General features: G+C 44.7%; 2 protein-coding genes across 2 annotated transcripts in view; both read left to right on the top strand.

Moving 5' to 3' along the window:
* ABHD5 (abhydrolase domain containing 5, lysophosphatidic acid acyltransferase) overlaps window positions 1-6,921 on the top strand; it is a 29,211-nt gene extending 22,290 nt beyond the window's left edge. Inside the window, exons 5-7 of the mRNA XM_069007397.1 lie at window positions 104-215; window positions 748-934; window positions 3,552-6,921. Coding sequence (XP_068863498.1) covers window positions 104-215; window positions 748-934; window positions 3,552-3,641 — 389 coding nt within the window. The 3' untranslated portion in view covers window positions 3,642-6,921. The remainder of the gene's footprint in view (window positions 1-103; window positions 216-747; window positions 935-3,551) is intronic.
* TOPAZ1 (testis and ovary specific TOPAZ 1) overlaps window positions 1-22,091 on the top strand; it is a 339,264-nt gene that overhangs the window by 113,490 nt on the left and 203,683 nt on the right. The window lies entirely within an intron of this gene.

Raw genomic sequence — 22,091 nt, 5'->3', positions numbered from 1 at the left:
TTCAAGGGGATGTGTTTTGAGAGCTCTAATGAAAAGCATTAGGCAATCTGATAAAGTAATTTATACTCATTCCCCCTCTAATAGTGTTTTCTGGTTTTAACAGGATTAAGCCTTGTTCAGCGTTTAAGACCAGATTTCAAGCGAAAATATTCATCAATGTTTGATGACAACACTGTGGCTGAATATATCTATCACTGCAATGTACAGTCACCCAGGTGAGTATGAGTTTCCCAGTGTATGTTTTGAAGTCTGTTGTTCATTTACTGAGTGCCTGCTACTCCCTCCAATGGCCATGGCAGCAGTGTGCATGCTATTTTTTTTTTTAATTGTGGCATTTATTATATTGAAGAAAAAGGTACCATTGCAATTTTTCTGAATTCCAGATACTGATAAACATAAAGAGTATCCTAATTCTGTTTTTTTTCTCAATTTGTGTTAATTCTGTGAGAGTTTGGGCACTGCATTTAATTAAATAATTGTTGGAGAATTTTAACATGTAAAGAACGTCTTTAACAACTTTTAAAATAAGGCATTTCATTCTTTTAAGCGCTACCACTCAGTCATACAAAAACATGGGCTCTTTCTGTTGAAAATTACACGTAAACCTTGAAAACTTACTTTTCTTAATTGTAAAAAATCCCAGCCTCATGTACTTTGTGCTACCAAAAGGCACAGATACTCCAGTTTAGATAAAAAGCAGATCCAATGGCAATTGAAATTGTTTTTACCCTTTTGAATGTCCTGAAGTGGTGAAACAGCTTTCAAGAACATGACGATTCCGTACGGATGGGCAAAGAGGCCAATGCTGCAACGGATTTCACAAATGGATCGAGACATTCCTATCACGGTGGTCTATGGAGCACGTTCATGTATAGATGGCAATTCTGGCAGCACTATCCAGTCTCTGAGACCAAATTCCTATGTGAAGACAATAGTAAGTTTGACTTCTAAGGCAGTCATTTGCTTTTTGTGTGGATTTGTTTCAATCATATCTATGTAGCCAGGTTGGATGGGGTCCTGAGCAACCTGGTCTAGTGGAAGGTGTCCCTGCCCATGGCAGGGGGGTTGGAACTAGACGAGCTTTAAGGTCCCTTCCAACCCAAACCATTCTGTGTGGAATAGAATACCAGCTGTGAAAATGGTGTCACTTTTAATTTAGAGCCTGGGGTAATAAGTTCTGTTTTCTGTAAGAGAGAGAGAGAAGACAAATGTTACATCACAGAAAACCTAGACAAAAGTGTTGAGTCCCCAGGCTAAGAACAAAACTTACTGTAGCACTAGAGGCCAAGCTAGGTCAGTGAGCAAGCTGATTCTTTATTTTGTTCTACAGTGTGCTAATAGAAGTAGGTGTTGTGGTCACTGTTCTTGTCTGTGTTTTAAACCACAGCAGTCCTACTATCTCTATATATATAAGATTGTGGGGAGGCTCTCATAAACTCTCTTCATCTGTCTATATAATGCATTTGTTTCTCTGATAAGAGAGTAGTTTGTACCTGGTGCTTAGGTTCTTGTAAGCATCTTTCTTTAAGTCATTAAAAAAAATACTTAATGTTGTCTTAGTACCTAAGACGTTTTTGTTTAAAGGTATGGTATTATCGTTTAAAATGAGTGTACTTACAACTTGATGCAAATGTGCACACTGCATTTTTTTGTTGCTGATTTCTATGAAAACAAACTAATTTAAAAGTATTCTTCACACATTTTCACATCAGTCAACTGTGATAATTGAATATGCATACACGTTAAAATGCTGTGAGGTGATAAAATGTTTGAACACACCAGCTGTGATCTTACTGATGTCTGGAACTATCTGGACAGAACGTACAATATGTAATGTTGATACTATACTATAACAAGTCATCCAAATAAAATTTTATGACTCGATACAGCTGAATTCAGAGCTGAAACTTAGAGAAAAGACGTTGTTATCCAACTCTTTTAAGTGTGTGATCCGGTTTGGCCAAATTTAGAAATATATCCTCTGAGAGAAGGCAGGTCACCACCCCTCCCCCACCAGGTTTGGGAAAAAATAAATTTTCCTCACAGGAAAGTGAAAGAGGTAAAAACTATTTATTTAACAAACACACAGGAAAGGAAAATAATGCTAAATAATAAAATCTCTCACTGTGGAGAAAAAACCTGGGAAAGCGTTCGAGTCCTCCCTTCGGTCTCCTTGGAGCTGGGGCTTGGCCCAGGGCCAGGCCCTCTGTGCCCAGTGGAAAGTTCTCCTGATGTGTTCTGACATTGAAGCAGTCCAGTGGAAAAGGGAGAAAATCCGAAATTCCAGGGAAGGGAAAAAAAATTCAACTCCCAGTCTCTCTCTGGAGAAAAAGAAGCTGAACCACTGGCCAAAAACTGACCTGGGAGCAGCAAGCCGGGTGCCTCCTCCCTCCCCTGCTGCAGCTGGGGAAAAAACCTGCTATCTCTGTGTGACCTTGAACAAGCTGCAAACTGCTTTGAAAAAGTTTTGCTCAGTTTTTCCCCCTCTCAGGCTCAGTTTAGAGGCACAGAAAGGCACAAAAATTGATTTCTGGGCATAGGGCAGCGATATGGGATACACATCATAAAGTCACCCCAAAACAGTGTGGTAAAGAGCGCAGATACATTTCATAAATGTTGATATCCAGACTGAAAGTGTCACTTCACTGCTTGACCAAAGAGGGAGTTGTAACAGAAAGTCACTGTTAAAAAGTATACAGAATATTGCTGGGATAAGCATTTACCATTCTGGCAGATTTTTTCCGCTCTGGTCAGGAACTTTTAGAAGGGACTGTGGAAAATTTTATTGTATTCCAGGTTAAAATTTTGCCAAACCAAATACAGATTCTGAAAGGTAAAGTGGAGTGGTAAAATTGCAGGCATGCTCAAAAACCCATAGGAGGGCATGGGCTCTAATGAGACCGAGATGTGGACTAGCAGTGCCATGCTTGGTAAAATGCACAGGGGTTCTGTGGTTTTATTACATGTGTTCATTTCTAAGTAATTTTTGCATTGAGTTTCTGGGTTTTTTAACACAATAACGTAGCTATACTTTTATGAGATTTGGTTAGAGACTTTAGAGAGAGTATTTTAAGTAGGGGAGGGAAAATTAGTTTTAAATAAATAGTAGTCTTGGACTGACTAAAAGGGAAGGAAAACAGGGTCAAGTACCTTTGCTGTACACTGTGGTGATGGTATACTTTGTAGCATTTTTACAGAGAATAACAAATTACAGAAATAGGCTATTTGAGTGGAGAGTGAAGGGAAGCAAGCAAGGCATATGTATCTACCAAGTTTGTTGTGCTGTGACTTGTGCACACTTCAGTGGTGGGGTTTTTTCAACAAGGTGAGCAGTTGAATAAGCAGTAGTTTTATTTTCTTCTCCTGTGTAGGAAAGTTTCTTCACAAGGAAAAGAATATTTTGGTATTCCTTATGTTTGGAGTTGTTTTTTAGGCTGTATGATGCCAACTCTTAGGTAATGTGTAAAAGCCAGGTTCTTCACCTGTCTCAGTATTTATTTGTTTGTTACATTTTTGTGATATTGACATGTTTCTTCACCTTTATCCTCCAGGCTATCCTCGGTGCAGGTCATTATGTGTATGCTGATCAACCTGAAGACTTCAACGAGAAAGTGAAAGACATCTGTGACTCTGTGGACTGAATGTCTTCTGATCTTTAGAACATAATACCGTAGATAGCATTTAATGGCAATACTCTCTAGGAAATCACTAAAGAATGCAGAGCTAATGGAACAGGCTCTGTTTGCACACTGTTTCTTCTAAGAAGCCATTTGCACACTTAAACCACTGAGTGCCTATTTTTGGGGGGAATGAAGAGGTTTGAAGCTAACTTTATACTGCTTTTTTTTTTAAATTGTCCTGTCAGATACAAAATTCCATGTAACTTTTGAAACTGGAATTTTCTTCAAAATTTAATTGAACTTTGCACATGTTGAACTTTCTAAAAATGCTGAATTCTCCAACACAGAGCTGTATCAATAGAGATACAATGTACAAAATGCAATTTGGTTTCTTTATGAACGTTCATACTTTTTAGCTGATGTTTCATAGCAAGAATATGAAACTGCATATGTATTTTATTTTTGGAACTCAGAACTCCATATACAATATTTTTAAGAGGGTTTGTTTTTTAATTGGAGTGGTAACAACTTATGAAACTGATTTTGGGAAAGGGACGGGGCCAAAATAATGAGCAGTGTCTGTCACTGAAATATGTATGTTAGTTTGTAAGAAATTGAGGCTCAGTATTAGGAAATCTATCTTCTGTTGGATTTTATTTCCATTTATCTCAAGGCATCCTTTTCCATCTGTGCAACTTTTACGGAAGACTCAGTGTAAGAGTCGATGATGTCACCAGCATTCATGCTTCCATAAATATTTTGATGTGTAGATTTCTGTGGTTTTAAATACAGAAGATGGCTGGTTAGTTATTCCATCTATTTTTAACACTTTACTGCAAGATTTGTTACTAGTCTAAACCTAACAGTTGTGGATAAGCTGATAAGATTTTGATTAGGGCTAGGAAGTATCCACCTGGATAATGAGCCTGTTTCCCATTTTCTTTGGTAGAAAGCCTAGTCCATATTTTAGTGAATTCAGGCTGCAGGAGAGGCAGAGGCAGAATATTGATGTTCTCTAATCGGGAAGTGCAACAGCTTAATGTATCTTATTTAACATGCAGCCTTCTTATAGGAAGGATTATTATTGGAATGAACAATACCACTGTAATGAATTACAATTACATGTTTTGGAGATTCTTTATGTATTTTAATTGAGTATTTCAATATCAGAGATAGTCCAGTCTCTGCTACTTTTTGAATTACAGTTTGACATTAGTTCTTTACATGCCTAGTAAATTATATTAAGAAAAAATACTTTGTCACTTTAAAGCCAAATTATGTGGTGGTTTGTTTTTTAACAAGTTTACATAAAACTATTGATCTGTTTTTGAATATTCAATTGACTACTGAAGAGTTCTTGATACTTTTATACAAAGAGAATTTGAATTAATGATAGCACTGTTTTAAAGCTTGAATTATGTCCATTTTTTTCTCAAATTAAGGAATGGTTGCACATATTTATGATGTGGAAGGCAAAGATACCTAAAATATTCAGGAAATAATCTGATTATGTTCCCCAGCAGAACATAATCTCTCTTACTGAAGGAGATACTTATCTATATGGTGCTATGTAAACATCAAACAGTTTTTGTGGCTGCCTTGACTGGTAGCACTTAATATCTAGCAAGATAAAGATTTTAATTAAAATTAAGATTGAATTAAATTACTTTTTCAATTAGCAGATGCCAGAACTGTAAAACAAAATTTTGGGTTATTTGCTAAAATCTTGAGTTGAAAATGGAAAATCAGAATTATCAATTCCATTTTTTAATATAAGCTATAAATTATCAGTCATGCCACCATTTAGGTGGATGCCTTCAGCATGTGGGTTATTTTCCACCCTTTTCAGTGTCTTATTTTGTATTTATCAACTTAAACAGCTGGTTTAGTTGTGCATAAAAACTTAATGCAAAAATAAATTTTGAGTCTCCTCCAAATAATAAAAGGTGAAACAAACTATTGGTATTTTCAGACAGCACTTAGTGATGGGAATTGTAGATTCCACATTAAAAGTTGGAAGTAGGGATAAAAATTGCACACTGGATGTGAATATTGTTTTAAATATCCCTTGCTTTTTCAGCTTATTGTACTAATAAGACTTATTGCTTATGTTTTGCACAATAAAAAAATTCTTAAATGTTAAATATTTGATTAATGTTAAGAGATGATATTGCTTTTATAAAAATTACGTGCAATTAAGCCCTGGAAATCAAGAGTTATTAGTTACATTGAGGTAAGCCATCCAAAATACATTAAAAATACAGTAATGCTTATTTTCAAATGTCTCAGTGTTCTTAGGTTTCCTTGTAGTTAACTGAAACTGGTGATTGTTTGTCAACAAGTAGCTGCAAGCTGAAAATGTTGATTGTATGTGTAAGGAAAATGATTCTGGATTATCTTCCAGGCAGTATTAGATGCCGCTCTGAAGGTCAAGACAGAATTCTGAATGTCCTATTGTGTGCAACATAAGCTGATCAAATTACTGTAATAAATGTCATAGGAAGTGCTGAACAGAAAATGAATGGCTGAAAAGTCTTGGGAGCTAGACCTTTTGTGAGCCATTACTGTCTGGAAATAATCTCAGTTTCTCCAGAAGTTCTGTTTCAGTGCAATGACCAGTTGCTTAAATGTACTGTGGTGAGCACTGAATGCTGATGATGCTATTTTTATTACAGCACTATAAAATAAGAGAAGAACCACAGGCATACAGGCACCCAAAGATCTATCCCATTCTACCATCAAAATGAACACAGCTGTGTACCAGAGGCTAGAGCATAACAAAAAGAATCCAAAATATTAATAGAAAAATCCAAGATAGACTGCCTAAATCTCCAGGACACACTCTTCCTGAGGTTGTTGTGATAAAATTTATTTAAAGTAACTTAGTAATATTTTGTTTTCCATGGCTGAGTTCATCTTGTTACTTACTGAACGCTGCCAGATTAGATTTTAGTTCTGAAAAACTGATTTTCAGAGAACTTGTTGATAAGACTATAATAAAACATTCACAACCATCACAAGGAAGTCCCTGCTTGTATCTGATTGTGAAATGGAAATGGAAAATGTGAATTCATATGTGTTGATCTTGGAAAAATGGGTCCAAACAAGAGAAATGTCATCATCTGGTTTCACTTGGATTAAACCAATGCTAGCCTTTCTTTTTAAAAGTTTCCTTTTTAAGGTTGCTACAACTATTTGTGCTGAACTGATGTGCCAGTCTCTCTCTGAAATGCCTTCTGTGGTCCTCATTGTGGTTCCTCAAATTCCAAGCCCTTCCAGATCACAGTTACTCAGCTTTTTCACTGGGATGAAAACAAGATTAAATACAGTTAAAACACCTGGAATTAATGTATGGGCAGACATTTTCAGGAATGCCTGTTTTGTTAGCATTCATTAAAATGTGAGCCTGCAGAAGCCTAAGGCTCACAGTCAGCTGCTTTTAAATGGGTAATTTCTTGGAGCTCCTTGGCTTATCTACCATTTTGTTGGGTGCTTTTGGCCAGTTGACTATCAAGCCATCCTGCAATCTTTGAGCGTGGCATCACAGCCATGTTGCCTTGAAGCCTTCACTGGGGGATTTATGTTTTGTAGGAAGCACAAGTGAAACTTGTAAAACGTTGAGGCACTACAGGTAGCTGAAGAGAGACACGTATTAGTGGGACTGGTAAGATCAGAACAGGACACAGGCGTGTGCAGCAACTGCCTTCGGGTGTTAGTGGCAGCAGATGGAAATGGATGGAGCCTTCAGGTTTTCAGGCAGGGGATGGACAGACCAGTGGGGAGAGCAGAGGCACATGGCTGGGATGACAGCCTATACCACATGGAACAGTAGGAGCTAGGAGGGAATGAGGCAGCTGGAAACAGCAAAATTCAGTTGAAGAGCTTTGGGGTGGGAGCATTCAAGAGCTGGTCAGCTCTGGAGGAGAAGGGAAATGGTGAGGGAAAGTTTTGGGTGTCTAGTGTGCAAGTAGCACAGCTCACCAAAGTTAAGGAGGATGCCTACAGCGCCAGCTAGAGGGAAGTCTGGTTGGAGAGCTTGGATCTACACTATAATGGGGCACTTTGAAGTTTTGGTGTCCCTCCTTTGGCTAAAGCTTGTTCTCGGAATGCAAGTGCTTTTTCCCAAGCTGGACACCATTGCCTCAGAGTGGTACTTAGACAGGAACCTTAAAGAATTACCTCTAATGCAACACTGAAGAAATCATGGGAAACTATTCTCACAAATCAGAAGTGAGCTGATGGTGAAGCATGAGGTAGGGGGTCACTGGACCACCTGAGGTAAGATGAAAAATCAAGATATACAACACGACTTGTCACTAAAGATCATAAATTCATCTTTTACAAGAGGAGTGGGGTGCCTAGGCTCTGTTGCAGTTTGCCTTGTTGCCTTTGAACACAAGGATATCCTACCTTAAGATTTGGATGTGGGTAGTAGAATATAGAAGTATAAAATATGGAAATATTTGCCACATATACTTTAGGAAACACAAGTAGCAGGAATGTACTGAAGACATTTTTAGATATGTACATAATTTGCATTAGTAATTAGCAGCAAGATGAAAGTGGTGACAACACTACAAGTTAGGTGTTTACTTGCATTTTATGCTTCACTTGCAGAGAAAAGCTAGCAAACTGAAACTCTAAGCTTTGGGAAGCAGGGCAGAGGCTGTGGAGTGTGACCCCAAATGTATGCTAAGGAGTAGATGTACTTTGAAAATGAACTACTGCAAAAGCAGGATCTCCATATATTTACAGGTCTATTTCTGCACTCTCACATTCACCTACTTGATGTGTAAATGACTGGAGCTGTGTGTGGAGCAAGGTGCGGCTATCACTTCCTTTGTAGCGTTGTGATATTTAAATGCTGGCCTGATACCCACATGCCTTTCTGCTTTGACTTCATTTAAAGATTCTTGCATTCACTCAGAGCTCAAACCTAAAATGGAGGCTAGACAGCTCAGTGCATGCAAATCCCCCAGCTAGAGACCCCCTCTGAAAAGGAGATTATTACTTATGTCTACCTGAGGCTTGTGTTGTTCTTGGTGACTGCCAGGAGTGAGATTGATCTCCCTCAGCTTGGTCCTGCTGGACACTGAGCCCCTGTGATCAGTCATGTGCCATGGCCAGTTCTGCATCATGAGTACCCCAGTAGATGCTTTGGTAAGTACAGGGTTAAGGAAAATAACCATTCTGCAAACAGTGGAAGGAAGACTCTGGTAGTGGGGTCACACATGGGGGTAGAAAGACCAGCACATGATGATTCCTGAGAGCAGTGGGATGGTGTTCACCATCCAGCACTTGACCCTGGTTTGTTTCCTGGCTTGCAGGGCCTGAGCACCATGCTGCTGTCAGATTTGCTTGCTGCACACCCCCGACTCAAAATTTATTTCCCTGTGTCCAGCTCCCTGAGATGCAAGATGAAACTTTGAGGCTCTCGGGCATCTTAAACACCTCAGTCCAAGCATTCCACCAGCAGTGAGCCAACTCACAGCTGAAGCTGCTGTGCCTGTTTGTTACACAAAGGAACTTTGCAGGACAGTAGTAGGTGCAGGTAAGGCACAGAGAAAAGTGGGGAACCAGCTGGCTCATCCCCTGGCACTGACTCCTTCCTAGCTTTTAGCCCTTCTCTGTGCTCAGCACAAGGCTTGGCCATGCAGGAGGTTCCCCAGTTTGGAATGCATTTCCCAGCCAAAAATTGTAGAATCATAGAATCACAGAATGGGTTGGGTTGTAAGAAACTTCTAAGATTATCTAGTTCTAACCCTGAAAGTTGCATCCAACCTGAATTACCTTCATGGAGATCTCCCATGCCTCAGCCCCCATGCCAATGGGTAACTCTGTTCTGCCCAGGCAGGATCAGCCCATGCTGGAACTTTGTGCCTCACCCCAAAGCAGCTTCCAGGCTGTGTGACACCTGCCATAGTTCCTGACAGCAAAGCCTGCCTGAGTGCATTAGTTAGGGTCATGCTTTGTTCACAGAAAACAAGAATTCAGGTGTGTCACAGGGGCAATTGTCACCAAAATGGTGCATAAACGATTTTGGTTGTTTTTTTTTTAATACATGCAGATTTCAGCAGCAATTTGGGGGACAACAACTGTTAAGCACACAGTAGTGTTTGCCTGTTGTAGAATGGAGATAGATTTGTTTTATGAGGGTTTTAAAACTAGTTTTTGCTAAAATGTTGAAGGGTTAGTGAGAAAAGGCATTTATTTTTATCCCAGAAATATGTAGAAACATGGAAATCCAGCCAGGTGAATGAATCCAACCTCTCATCAAGTCACACCTCTAATTAATAGGCCAATTATTACAACAGTATTTCCCCTGGCTCCTTCAGTGCAAGCCAGCTCCCAGCTGGGGCTGCACATCCCTGCCACCCCATATTTCCATGCTTGCACTGTTGGCCTCTCAGAGAAGGGATGGCAGGAGCAGGGAGGGAGGGGGACGCTCTCCCCTCCTTTCCCCCATCGCTTGGGAAGCTGAGGCTCTCTTCTCCTTTGCTCCATCAATTCTGCACAGACCCCACTAGAGCGGACACGGCGCTCCCAAACCGTCCCGGCATTTCCTCCGGGCTCCTGCTTCTGCACGGTGCTGCTTTTATAGAAGGAGCTGCACTGCAATTTCTTCTTCCACACCTGACAGATTGATACCTAAAGGTTTGGGGCAGGGTTGAAAGAGGGGTTTTGTCCGTTGGATTCACCCCTTTCATATGGGAAAGGGCAGGTTGTAGAAGGGGTGAATGTGGTGCCATCCCATTAACATAGATCTCTGTAGCACTGCATCTTTGTTTTATTTATCCTAATGCCTTTTCACAAGGCAGAAATGAAATCCACACAGAAAGGCTAGACATGGGAAAGAGGAGGGGGGCACAAATGAACCTCCTCTATTATTACAGACCATCCCCAGAATGAGAATAAATGGTGATAAGAGGAAAAAATAACTGCAACAGAATTATTAAATAAGGGGCAACTTTTAAAGTGGCTCCAGTCTGGCTTCTAATTTTGTTCCTGTAATTTGATTGTGGGTTTAAATGGGACTGCTTAGACATTAGCTACTTGATCTGCCAGCAGCAGCAGGTAAGCAGTGCAGAAGTATGTGCCAGGGCTGGGCGGGCGCTGCGCCCTGCCCGCCGGCGGAGAGGGACGGAGGGCGGGGGAGAAGCTCCCTTCCTTCCAGCGATTCCATCACAGGCAGGTGTTGAGACCCCCAGAAACGGGCTGAGTGGGACACGGGGCAGGTATCCCACAGGAATCCCCCCGTCTGCGCCAGCCTCGCCTCTCGCTCCGGGAGATGCAGCAGCACCCGGCTGGCCGTGCCCTAGGAACAGCGGTGGCAGCTTTGCTGCTGCTGAGCCACGTCTCCGCAGACAGGGCTGTGGCAAGCCTGTATGTGCGCACTCACGGGTGTGACAGAACGGCGCCGGGAGGGAACGATGCTGTGGGGAACAAGGGCAGACTTCACTGTCAAGATAAAACATTGACCCTTGAGTAAAAAACAATAAAGGTACGGCTACAGAAGCCTGTTAGGTGCTGTAGCTGGCACCAGCACAAGGGTACCTCCAGGCTCCATTGCAGCCTGCCGCCACTGCATGTCACTGTTAGGACAGAGCGACCCAGGCTGAGGTCTGCGCAGCTCTGGTGGGGACAGACCCCGCTACCCCCCGGGTGGGACCACCCTGTGGAGATGGGCTGTGGGAATCCAACACCCAAGGATTGTTGCTTCGTGGTGAAAGCAGTCAAAAAGCTTAGTGTGCCCTGCAAAAATAGCTTGTTCCCAAAGTGACAGAAATGAGTAGTCTGAGTTACACGTTTTATCAAAAGGGTGGGGCTTTTTCTGAGACAGGCAACAAAGTAGAACCTGGTGTGGATAACTGGGGACAGGGGAGTAGGATGTGCACCCTGGTCATTCTGCGTCAGCCCAGTTCCTCACTGGGGCAACTGAGGCTGCACCAACTCCTGCTGAGGGGAAGGGATAGTTCACCAGACCTTACTGGTGGACTTGGTGACTGTGGGAGCTGGGGCAAGGTGAGATTCCTTCCATCAGTTCCCCCACTCAGGATGGTGATCAGTCCATAGCAGGGAGCAGGATTTGGCCCTACTACAACAGGATCATGGGGCTGGCCAGGATGCTAAAGGGTGCTGGGGCAAACCTGAAGGCTGAAAGTTCACTCCACAGTTTAGAGGATTTATGGCCATGGCCATGGTGAAGCCCATATGGGCTTTGTGCTACTGGACACCCGCCTTCCCAGTCTGGGTGCTGATGATGCTAGAAGAGGTGACACCTTGGCCCATGCCGTCCCCCTTGTCTGCATCCCTCTTTCCAGTTGGAGGTGATACCGTGGTGACAGACAGCATGAGGGATGATCATGTGTCTGCCACAAAAGCACCTATTACAGAAAGAAGGCATGATTCACGGTTCAAGGGGAAAACTCTGCACACATCAGTCATCAGGGAACGTGGGTGTAAGTAAAGCAGAGGCTCTTGCCCCCTGTGGGCCTCAGTCCCATGTGATTCTGGACATCTGACAACACTCTCTGGAAGCAGGGATATGTGCTGAGAGGGGAAGGAGAAATACCTGCAGCAACATCACCTCTTTGTTTGATGGGAGATACAGAAGGAGAGGTGACATTGCTGCTGCCAGGAGTGCACTTATGACACAGGCTCATGCTCATGGTGGCCAGCAGTGTCATATGTTTGATCTACGCAATACCTATATTCATCACCACATGTGCCAGCTGCAGCTAGACAAAAGCATTACAGTGTCCCAGGAGATCACATGGGAGATGTCTACGGCATCCTATGACTCCTTGAACCAACGATCTCAGCACCTCTCATATCATCTCCCTGTCCTGCTGCAATCCCCGCCCTCCATGGTCTGCTACCGCCAAACCAAAGTGCCTGACCAGGACCCTGTGGCCATTCGCATCTCTCTTTTGCTCTTGAGGGACTCAAGGTTGGGACAGGAGCAATTTGGCAGCCCAGCCCTTCCTGAAATACTGAATTTCTTAGAGCACCTTTCAGGACGAAATGCTCTAAAATGCTCAGCTGGTCGGCAGATCCCTGCAGCACACTTGCACAGGCTGTTTGTCTCAACAGGATATTAAAAAGAAGAGGTTATAAAAGCAAGGCGTGATACAAGGCAAGGCTTAGCTCGCAGTACCAACATTTATATCCTCTCTGCAGCTCATGTTCAGCAAGCAGGAAACATCTGCAGCCCTCGTGCCTCCCTGGACTCCCCCTGGGGCCCTGGTGCTGTGATGGCAGTTGAGTACACTGGTCCCACTGGGCTGCTTTCTCATGGGGGGCCAGGAAGCCTGTTCCAGCTCTGGCTGGGGCAGCCAGCCCTGCCTGCGCTATGTTGCCGGCCTCTGGTCCTTCCTGCAGCATGGACTGTAACCCTGTGCTGTGGGCAGCTTCTCCTCAGCACAGACACCTTGCTTAAACATTGCTGCTTATCTTCAACCTCATCTGCTTTTGCTCTTGTCTGGATTTCCTGCTGGCACCCTGGACCTGACTCACCATGCTAGGGGCTGTCAGTGATCTCCAGGTCCTACCCGGCTAGAGCTAATCCCCCTCACTGGCCAAGTTGTGTTTACTCAGTTTCCCAAAACTCCTGAAGAAAATTCCCCATTGCTATTTGATTCCCACCAGCTCCACATCTGGTTAATCGTTCAGGGCAAATGGTGTTTGCCACAACATTATCAGGGAAAGAAAGAAAGATCAGGCATCACATCCTGCTGGGCCATGGATGCTGGTGGTGCCCCAGCCGGGAGAGGGTGCAGAAGGTGAAACAGGGAGCAGACACACAGGGCTACCCACTGCAACGTGAAACGGCATCTCTCAATTTTAATATCAAAATAGCTGGCCACATTTTCTCAATGTGTGCAGCGACAAGTTAAGATAGCTTCCTGTCCAGCTCCAGATCCCCGTGATCAGGAACACATGCAAGAGAGATTTCTCTCTGTCGTGGCTGCCCGCTCTCATAATTGTTTATTCCTTTTTGCCCCCAGTCCCCCAGTTATTTTTTCTCCTTCTTCCTCCCTTCTGGTTTTACAGTCACTGGATAGACAGGCTCACAGGCTATTTTTAGGTTTCTAAATTACTTTTCAGATCTACTCTAAATTTATCTCCCAATAATCTGAAATCTTGACATCTCACGAGTGAGAATCATGTCCGAAAAAGAGGGAAAAGTTTAAGGTCTGTCTTAACTGGGCTGGACCCCTTTGCTGTGACAGTCTCCTGGTCTTCTTTCTCCTCATCCCTCACCTCTCCCACTAAGTGTACCCTGACCATCCTCTGCCAGGGGTAAGGGGTGATTATTCCCACCCGAACAGTGGCCAGGACCAGGGATGCCCTGGGGAGGTGGGGGCACAGAGGAGGTCAGGGACAGAGAGGAACGGAGGCAGCACCCCAGGGTCATGCTTTACCTGGGTGCAAAGCAGGGAGCCGGGTTTGTAGCTGCAGTGCATTGAACTCCAATGGTTTTTGTACCTGCAGATCTTCCTGTGGGGGTGGGGGGAGGGGGAGGAAAAAAGGTAATGCTTTTAAAAATTAACCAGGAAAACAGGTATTCTTGAAGAAGGTGACGCTGCAAGCCCAAGGCAAACCTAGGAAGAGGAGGCAGGAGTCCTGCTGCGAGATTGCTGCGGGTTGCTCTGATGCAGAGCTACAAAATAGGAAAACTTTAAAATATTCCTTCGGGGCTGGGCACCTTTTGAGCTGCTGCCAGCTCCTCCCTGCAGTGCCTGAAGGATACATCTTTTGTCCTCACTTCTAAATGTTCCACACTCTGCTAACAACTGACCCCCAAATCCTCAATAATTGCCCTTTTCACAAACCACGTGCAAATGATTTTATCTCATGGCCTCAGATGGATGAAACCTCTGGATGTCGGTGCAAGGCTGCGTTCCCGACACCCCGAGCTAAGAAGCTGTGAGGGCTAAATGCTCTTAAAAATAAACTATTTCCTCCTCCGTAGTTCCTGACAGCCAGTTCCTAGGCAAGCCAGCAGGATGATGCGCTGGGCTGGGGGGAAGGGGAGGGAAGGAGAAAAGGAGGGAAGGAGTTAACCTTCTTCCCATGGTAAAGCACTGAGGCTGCTTGCCAGTTTTCGGAAAAGCTGCAAGTCATTCTGCCAGGACGACGAGGAGGAGGTTTTGAAGTCTCTGGGATGTTCTCAGGAAAGTGCCGCAGTACGAGCCCAGCTGAGCTGGCATGACAGGCGGGGAGGGGACCTACCCGAGTCGGGAAGTGCGGAAAGAAACCCCAAGCAGGAGCATCCTGGCAGGACTGCAAAAATGCTACTGTCTTCAGGTTTCCTTCCTATCATTCCCCTCTCCTTTGGCCCTCATCCTTCACATGTCTCAGCCCCAGCATTCCAGACACCTCCATGCAGACAAGAAATCTGGGGAGTGAGATGGTGCTGCAAGCCCAAAGCAGGAGTGGGAGCAGCCACTGCAACCCTGGTTCCCCGGGTCACTGGAAAATATTGGATACCCTTTGACTGGAGGAGAGGTCTGCCTCTGGGGCAGAGGCACACCGAGCACTGCCTCCCTATCCTGAAGGGAATAGCTGTGCCTGGCCTCCTCCTCTTGCCCCCTAGCCCTAAGGATCCCCCAAGCATTCCTGCACTAGTTTCCAGAGAGAAATGTGCTGGAGTTGATGGAACATGAGGGCACATCTTGCTATCAATACCCATTTCCTGGGAGGAAGAGTGTATTCTGGAAAAAATAACAGTCCGTGATGCATTATATTTGGAGAGAAAATAAGTAACCCGCCAAGGTAAGATGTCATCAGTGAAATACAGGGGTCCCCTCAGGCACATCTCAGTGGTGTCTCAGCACAGTGGCTGCACTGAGCATGTGGTGAATGCCCAGAAAGGTGAAAATAGATTAGGCAGAAGAAAATAAAACCCTACTGAGTGGTGCCACTGTGGAGCCCAAATTAGCAGGTTTGGGAAGCAGAGGCAGCAGGATGGAGCAGCAATGCAAGGCCACTGAACTGCAGAGCTCCTCTTTAGGGGTAAAAATACCCCTCACAGATGGATCCCACCTTGATTTTGTTGCTTGGCAGCATAAAACCCATTCTATTAAAGGCATGTAAAACCACCAGTGTAATTTCCTGGCTTATATTTTTACGTTTCGAGCATATTACATCCAGCATGACCCAGTCTTTTGAGGGAAGCTTTGGTCAATTAAGATTAGCTGTCATTCTGCATTTATTACCATCACTTATGAATTCTCCTCATTGCCAAGAGGCAGAAGGAGAAGATGGTGCACAAAATAAATAAATAATTGAGGGAGAAGCTCATCAGGGCCCTGATTTCTATCCCCCTGTCATCTCTGGCAAAGCTCTGTTCTATGAGTCAGCTGCAGCGGGCTCTGGAAAACCATCACCATTTCACTGCTGCTATTAACCCGCACATAGGTTCTCCTGAGGGCACTTGGGGTGAGTCAGGGGGGCATGAGCGAGGGGTTCCTGCCAGCTGCCCCTAACCTAGAGCAGTCCCAAAGGCACTGAGCCTCTTCTGTACTGGGCATTGCTGGAAGGAGGGGATTGGTGGCAAGGCACAACCAGCCTGACCTGGCACAGGGGTTTCTGGCTATGGCTGCTCACGGTGGGACCGAAGCATATGTGCTCCAGATGGGTAGGAAGGTGGTTGGTATGTTGGCACAGCACCCTCATTGCTCAGCTCTAGCCTGGCACAGAGTGGAACCCCAAGACATCCCACGTATGGGGACGGGCGGCACTTCTCAGCCCCAGACTGCATAGGAGCTGCGCCAAAAAAGGGCCAAATTGAGAGAAAACACGGGAAATATTTCAGATATATGTACCTAAATGGGCAGTCCTAAAGGCCCTGTGCTCTTGGGAGTGGGTCAAAACCTTGTCTTTTTACACCTTTAGTCCCTGCCTTGCTTGTGCAATTGCATAATAACAGTATGACCTTGAGAGAGAAAAACAAGCAACTCCAGGATGCTGGTTCAGATGATGAGAGCTTGTGTAACACTGTACTTCTGGCAGGCTGTCACTCCAAAAAATGTATGTCCCTAATCAAAGGTAGATTTAAAAAAAAATACTTTTCCCCTTTGCTACCACAGCATTATTTCCAAGGCACGAGTTGTTAGCAGCATGTTGTTGGCCGAGGGGTTAAATCCTCATGTCTTTTACATTGCATGACGTGTACCTATCATTTCTGCATAGATTTAGAGCAAAGATGGAATAGCTCATTACTCATCAGTGACAAACAAAAAGTACCATGAATCAAACTAATGGTCATGGGGGGGGAAAAGGAAGATGATTGGGTTCCCATTGTTTGATGTCTTTCTTATCTTTCAGGAGCACTGAGGAGCAAACAAGCCCCCAGCTTGTGCAGAGCACCTTCCCCCAGTGAGAGGAAGTAACCCACGCACAAAACCACAAGTCCTCTGCACAGTTAATAATTAGAGAACCTGCTGAAAGCAAAAGAAAACAAACATTGATTAATTTGGTACCTACGGAGGAGATTAGGGACAGGTTATGGTTCCTGGACAATGGGTCTTGCAAAGCTCACAGAGGCAGTGCTGGCCAGGGTGAAGATGCAAAGATTCATTATCAGCCCACCTTATCTGGTAACCCACAACATGGGCTGGGCAAGGCTCCTCACTGCCTGTTTGTAAAGGGCTGCTGCAGCCTACTTGAGTACAGCCTCCTCAAAGAACAAGTAAAGAATGGGCAAAAAGGCAAAAGGGGCCCAGCCTGGAGGCCACAGGCCAAAGATCACTTGGTACCCTGCACCTGGGTTGGGGCAAACCCTGGTACCAGTACAGTCTGGGGTGTGAACAAAGATGATGCTGAGGAGAACTTGGTGGTGCAGGTGGATGAAAGGTTGGACATGACCTGACAACATGTGCTCAAAAGCCCAGAAAGCCAACTGCATCCTGGGCTGCATCAAAAGCAGCATGATCAGCAGGCTGAGGCAGTGATTCTGTCCCTTTACTCCATTCTGGTAAGACCCCACCTGGAGTGCTGCATCCAGATCTGGAGTCCTCAACTCAGGAAGGACATGAACCTACTGGAGTGAGTCCAGAGGAAGCCATGAAGATGATGGTCTGGAGCACCTCTTCTCTGGAGAGAATTGGGATTGTCGAGCCTGAAGGAGAGAAGGCTCTGGGAACACCTTCCAGCCTTCCAGTACCTAAGAGGAGCTTACAAGAGAGCTGGATAAGGACTTTTTACAAGGGTCTGTAGTGACAGGACAAGGTGGAATGGCTTTTAATTAGAGGAGGGCTGGTTTACATAAGATATAAGGAAGAAGTTTTTACAGTGAGAGTGGTAAAATGCTGGAACAGGTTTCCCAGAGGGGTTGTGGATGCCCCATCCCTGGAAAGATTTAAAATCAGGCTGGAAGGGGCTCTGAGCAACATGATCTAGTTGAAGATGTCCCTGCTCATTGCAGGGGCTTTGGACTAGATGATCTCTAAAGGTCCCTTCCAACCCAAACCATTCTATGACTCCTAGGGTTCTGTACCAGCCCTGCACATCCTTTTTCCTTGGGAGTGAGGATACAATAGATCTCATCCAAAGGGATTTGAAGGCAGTGGGACAACTCCTGTGAGGTCACATCCCTCCCCTGTATCTGTTTCTGGACATGGATCAGAGTTTTATTGGACCATCTTCAAATCCACATGTGGTCACCGCATTGTTTCTCACCTCTCTTAATTTTGAGGCACACTCCTCACAAGGGTTGCCACAGCCTCCATCTTCCCACAGCAACATTCATGGCAAAGAACTTCATTTTCCCCTGCATCATTATCTTTCCATGTCCTTCACTTCCAACATTGGTCCAGCACTGAAGTCTTTCACACAGCTGGTGACAGCACAAAGTAAATTTGGAATTACACTGACTCTTCTCTGAATCCTTTTTTGCAGTATCACCTCTTTGGGGACACAAGAGACCTTCAGTTGCACAGGGAAGGACTGTCACCCTTACTTTGAGCTCCTGTCATTTCTGATGAGAAGCTCCCACATGCTTTCCTTGGATAAGGAGTTCCCATGAGGTATGGCTCAAGAAAGAAAAACTTTCCCCTTGTAGCTGATGATCACAAATATGTTAATACGGTGATTGTCTTGGACTGCATGGACTAGGATGACTCCTAATTGTAATGTCCTTTGTGGAAGCTGTGGAAATTCCATCCATTTAAACCCCATTTGCTACCTGGGGTCCCATCCTGCTCTGTGACCCACAAAACACAGGTCCCTGCTCTGCTGAGCCACTGAGGGGACCATGGGGCAGCCGATGCTCAGAAGTCTGCTGCAAGACCTCAGCTACTTCCTGTATTTCCCCCACCATGACATGTTGCTTTTCGGTGGCGGTACACAATATTTTTAAAGCAAACTCCCCTCTACCATTTTTCTCTCCCAGAAACACCTGCTAGTTATTCTTCCCACCCTCCCAGGAGAACTTAGGCTACACTGAGAAGTCCCACCAGCAGCAGTTTCTCTGTACTCGCAGATGAGCTACTCCTTGGTTTCCTCCTGAAGCCCCTCAGCTCTGGATGACTCAAGGAAACATTTTGCTTGTGATGCTGGGAAAATTCAAACCAACCTGGTGTGTTTTGCATGATGGGGCTGCTACTGAGAATTATGATGGTTTTTGTCACTGGGAGAAGGTGGTGACTCGTGCAGATGCAGTGGGTCTCTGGTACAGTTACAGCACTTACTCTTTTGAGTAGAGGTGGACTTTCAAATAATTTGCAAATAAATTGGAAAATCTGCCTGAGTTACAAGTACTTCAGAAAATACATCCTTTGACAAATTTAGCAGCAGTCCTCAGACTTGTGCCTTCTCATGAATGCACCAGAGGAAATGTGTAGATGTTTCTCCAGCCTTCCCTTAGGGGCAAAGTGTTTCACACAGGTTGTTTTCATGGGCTCTTAAAGAAAGGTGAGTCCTTCTCCCGCCTTTGAGCACTGAAACTTTGTCGCTGTTTGGGAAAGGAAAAGGCAGTAGTGGCTGTCCCAGGGATTGTCCCATTTCATAGGAGATGGATCTCCCTCCTGGGAGAATGGGGCTGATGAGTTAGCAGAATTCATACGTCCCTTTAGAGAAGAGGAAGGTGGAAGTAGGTAGCTGCTCATAAATGGGGAGGTTTGCTGGGGCAGGAATGGTCTTGGTGCAGCTGGAAGCACTGGAAGCTGACACACATTTTGGAAAAGCACAAGGGCTGTGGGGTATGTGGAGAGGATGTGGACAGGAAGACGATGAGGGGCATGTGAGGGGCATGAGCTGCAGAGGCAGCGGGGAGGTCTGCAGGGTGTGCAGTTACCTGCTTCAGCAGCTCTGCTTCACAAAACCTGCCTTGCTCCTCTGCATCCCTGCAGGAAAGCCAGAGCTTACAAATGAGCATGCTCATGAAAAACCAGATATGGAAATAGAGCTGGTGTTCTCCAGATTTAAGTCCTTACGTTTCCTGAAAGTACAAGTGTTCTCTTTGCAATTCACAGTCACTGTACCAGTCTGATATTTTCAACCTGGACAAAAGAGGAAACTCTTCAAACAGATACATACGCACTAGCAATAAATACATACATGGATGCATGATTAAAAAAAAAAAAATCCAAATTGTACATTCTGCTATCCTTCTCTCCAAAGCCCCTGCCATTGTAGTCTGTAGAGGTGCAAATTTGTAATAAAACATCTAAAAATCTGGAAAGTCACAGTTAAGGCATCCCCAAATACCTGGCTCTGTCCAGTGTTGTTATAATAAGAAAAATTAGAGAAGGATTAATTAGACTATATTTGAGAAGGCAGGTTCACCTAGTGCTAGAATGAAAGCTTAATTGAACTGTCACAGTTGTGTGATTACTTCAGTGTCACTAAGGGGCAGGTCTCAGCCATTAGGGCTTGTCTCAGCCTAACAAATATACAACTCCTTATTCTGAATAAGTTTGGGTTTTCTCTTGAATTTAACAATTGTTTGTGCTTTCAGGATTTACAATGTTTTGTTTTGGCAGAATCAAAATATGTCAGCAATGCACTTTTCCCTAAATATGGCTGCTCTAATTTACCCCTGTCAGGGCCACAGGCTTTTGGTTTTCCCTGCAGCAAATAGAAACAAAGAAGCCTAAAAGTGGGTTTAGGGAGTTGATTAAGGGTTTGTACAGTATTTTTACACCTTTTAAGGTGCAAATTCCTTCACATACAGGCAGTGACTTGCTATGAAGCAGTCCCAAAGTTCCTGCTCTTCATGCTCTCAGTCATGGTTCACCATTTCCCAGGCAACTGAGGTATGGAGGGACAGACTAGAGAGGTGCTGTCAGGTAGACATGTGTCCTGGGGCCTCATTTATTGATGCTCCTGCAAATGCATCTCTATTTGTCTGCATGACAATGTAAATGAAAAAGTTTTGTCACCTTTTTCATCTCCCACCTCCTCCTCAGGACTGCTGCTGTTACCTAAGTGCACATAGACACCACATGAGATGAAAACGGGATGAACTGTCTGTCTAGATGTGAAAAAGAATGCTAGACAGGGAACCAGCCCACCTCTGTGTGTTGTAGCTCTTGGTGTGAAATGGTGGTTTCAGCCTGGTAACATCCAGCTCCCTTGCACACAGATTCCCTTGTCTCTGCTTTTGGGGACTGAGATGGGATACCCCTGCTGTCCCTGCTATTTTCCACCAGCTCTGTGGGGATGTGGTGTTGTGGGGAGCCAGACACAGCCCCCTGGCCATCCCCACCATCCGGTGCTTCCCTCCCATCGCTGTCCCTGCAGACTGCAACACATCCCACTCCACTGTCCTGCCTCACATTTCCTTTTAGGTAAGAAGCCACACAGCTTTTTTTGGTGGTCTTTCCCCTCTAGGATTATGGCAGCAGGTCTCAAGGCTGCTCCCAGGTGGGTGTCATGGGGCTGGAGCAAAGAGGCAGGACCCCTGCTCCCTCCCTTTGCTTGTTGGAGCTGACCTCCTGAGAAGGCAAAGTGCTGACCACAGATCTTCTCCTCCTCCTCCTCCTCCTCCTCCGCTTGCTCTCCAACAGTAATGCACATGTGCTTTGTCCATAAATATATTATTTTGTGTTCCTGCCAGCCCAGACTAATAGGGCTAATGTTTCCTGAGGAGCAGCCCAAAGCTACATTAGCCGCAGATGTTTGATTGATTTAAAACAAAGAGCCTGACCGCCAAACTGCTCCATATGGTTTCTCTTCCTGTCACTTTGCCTGCAGGGTTATCTCTGAAATGCAATTAAGGTGCTTAAAAGTACATTTTCAGGAAGATGCAGAATTGATGAGGGTGGGTTTGCCGATGGGTGCCTCCAAATTGTTAGAGCAAGAGCAAGGAAAGTCATGCCCTACCCTTAGCAGCTGCACACATGGTTTTTCCGCTTACTTGAGGACCTTAGGAGGGCAGGCCAAAAAGTGCCCCCATTGTAAAGACTTTGCCGTAGATGTACTTTGCCAGTACTCATGTCTTGATATTCTGCTCATTTATTATTG

Source organism: Aphelocoma coerulescens, chromosome 2, assembly GCF_041296385.1.
Source record: "Aphelocoma coerulescens isolate FSJ_1873_10779 chromosome 2, UR_Acoe_1.0, whole genome shotgun sequence".
Classification (NCBI taxonomy): domain Eukaryota; kingdom Metazoa; phylum Chordata; class Aves; order Passeriformes; family Corvidae; genus Aphelocoma; species Aphelocoma coerulescens.
This window is presented reverse-complemented; position numbering and strand designations above follow the sequence as displayed.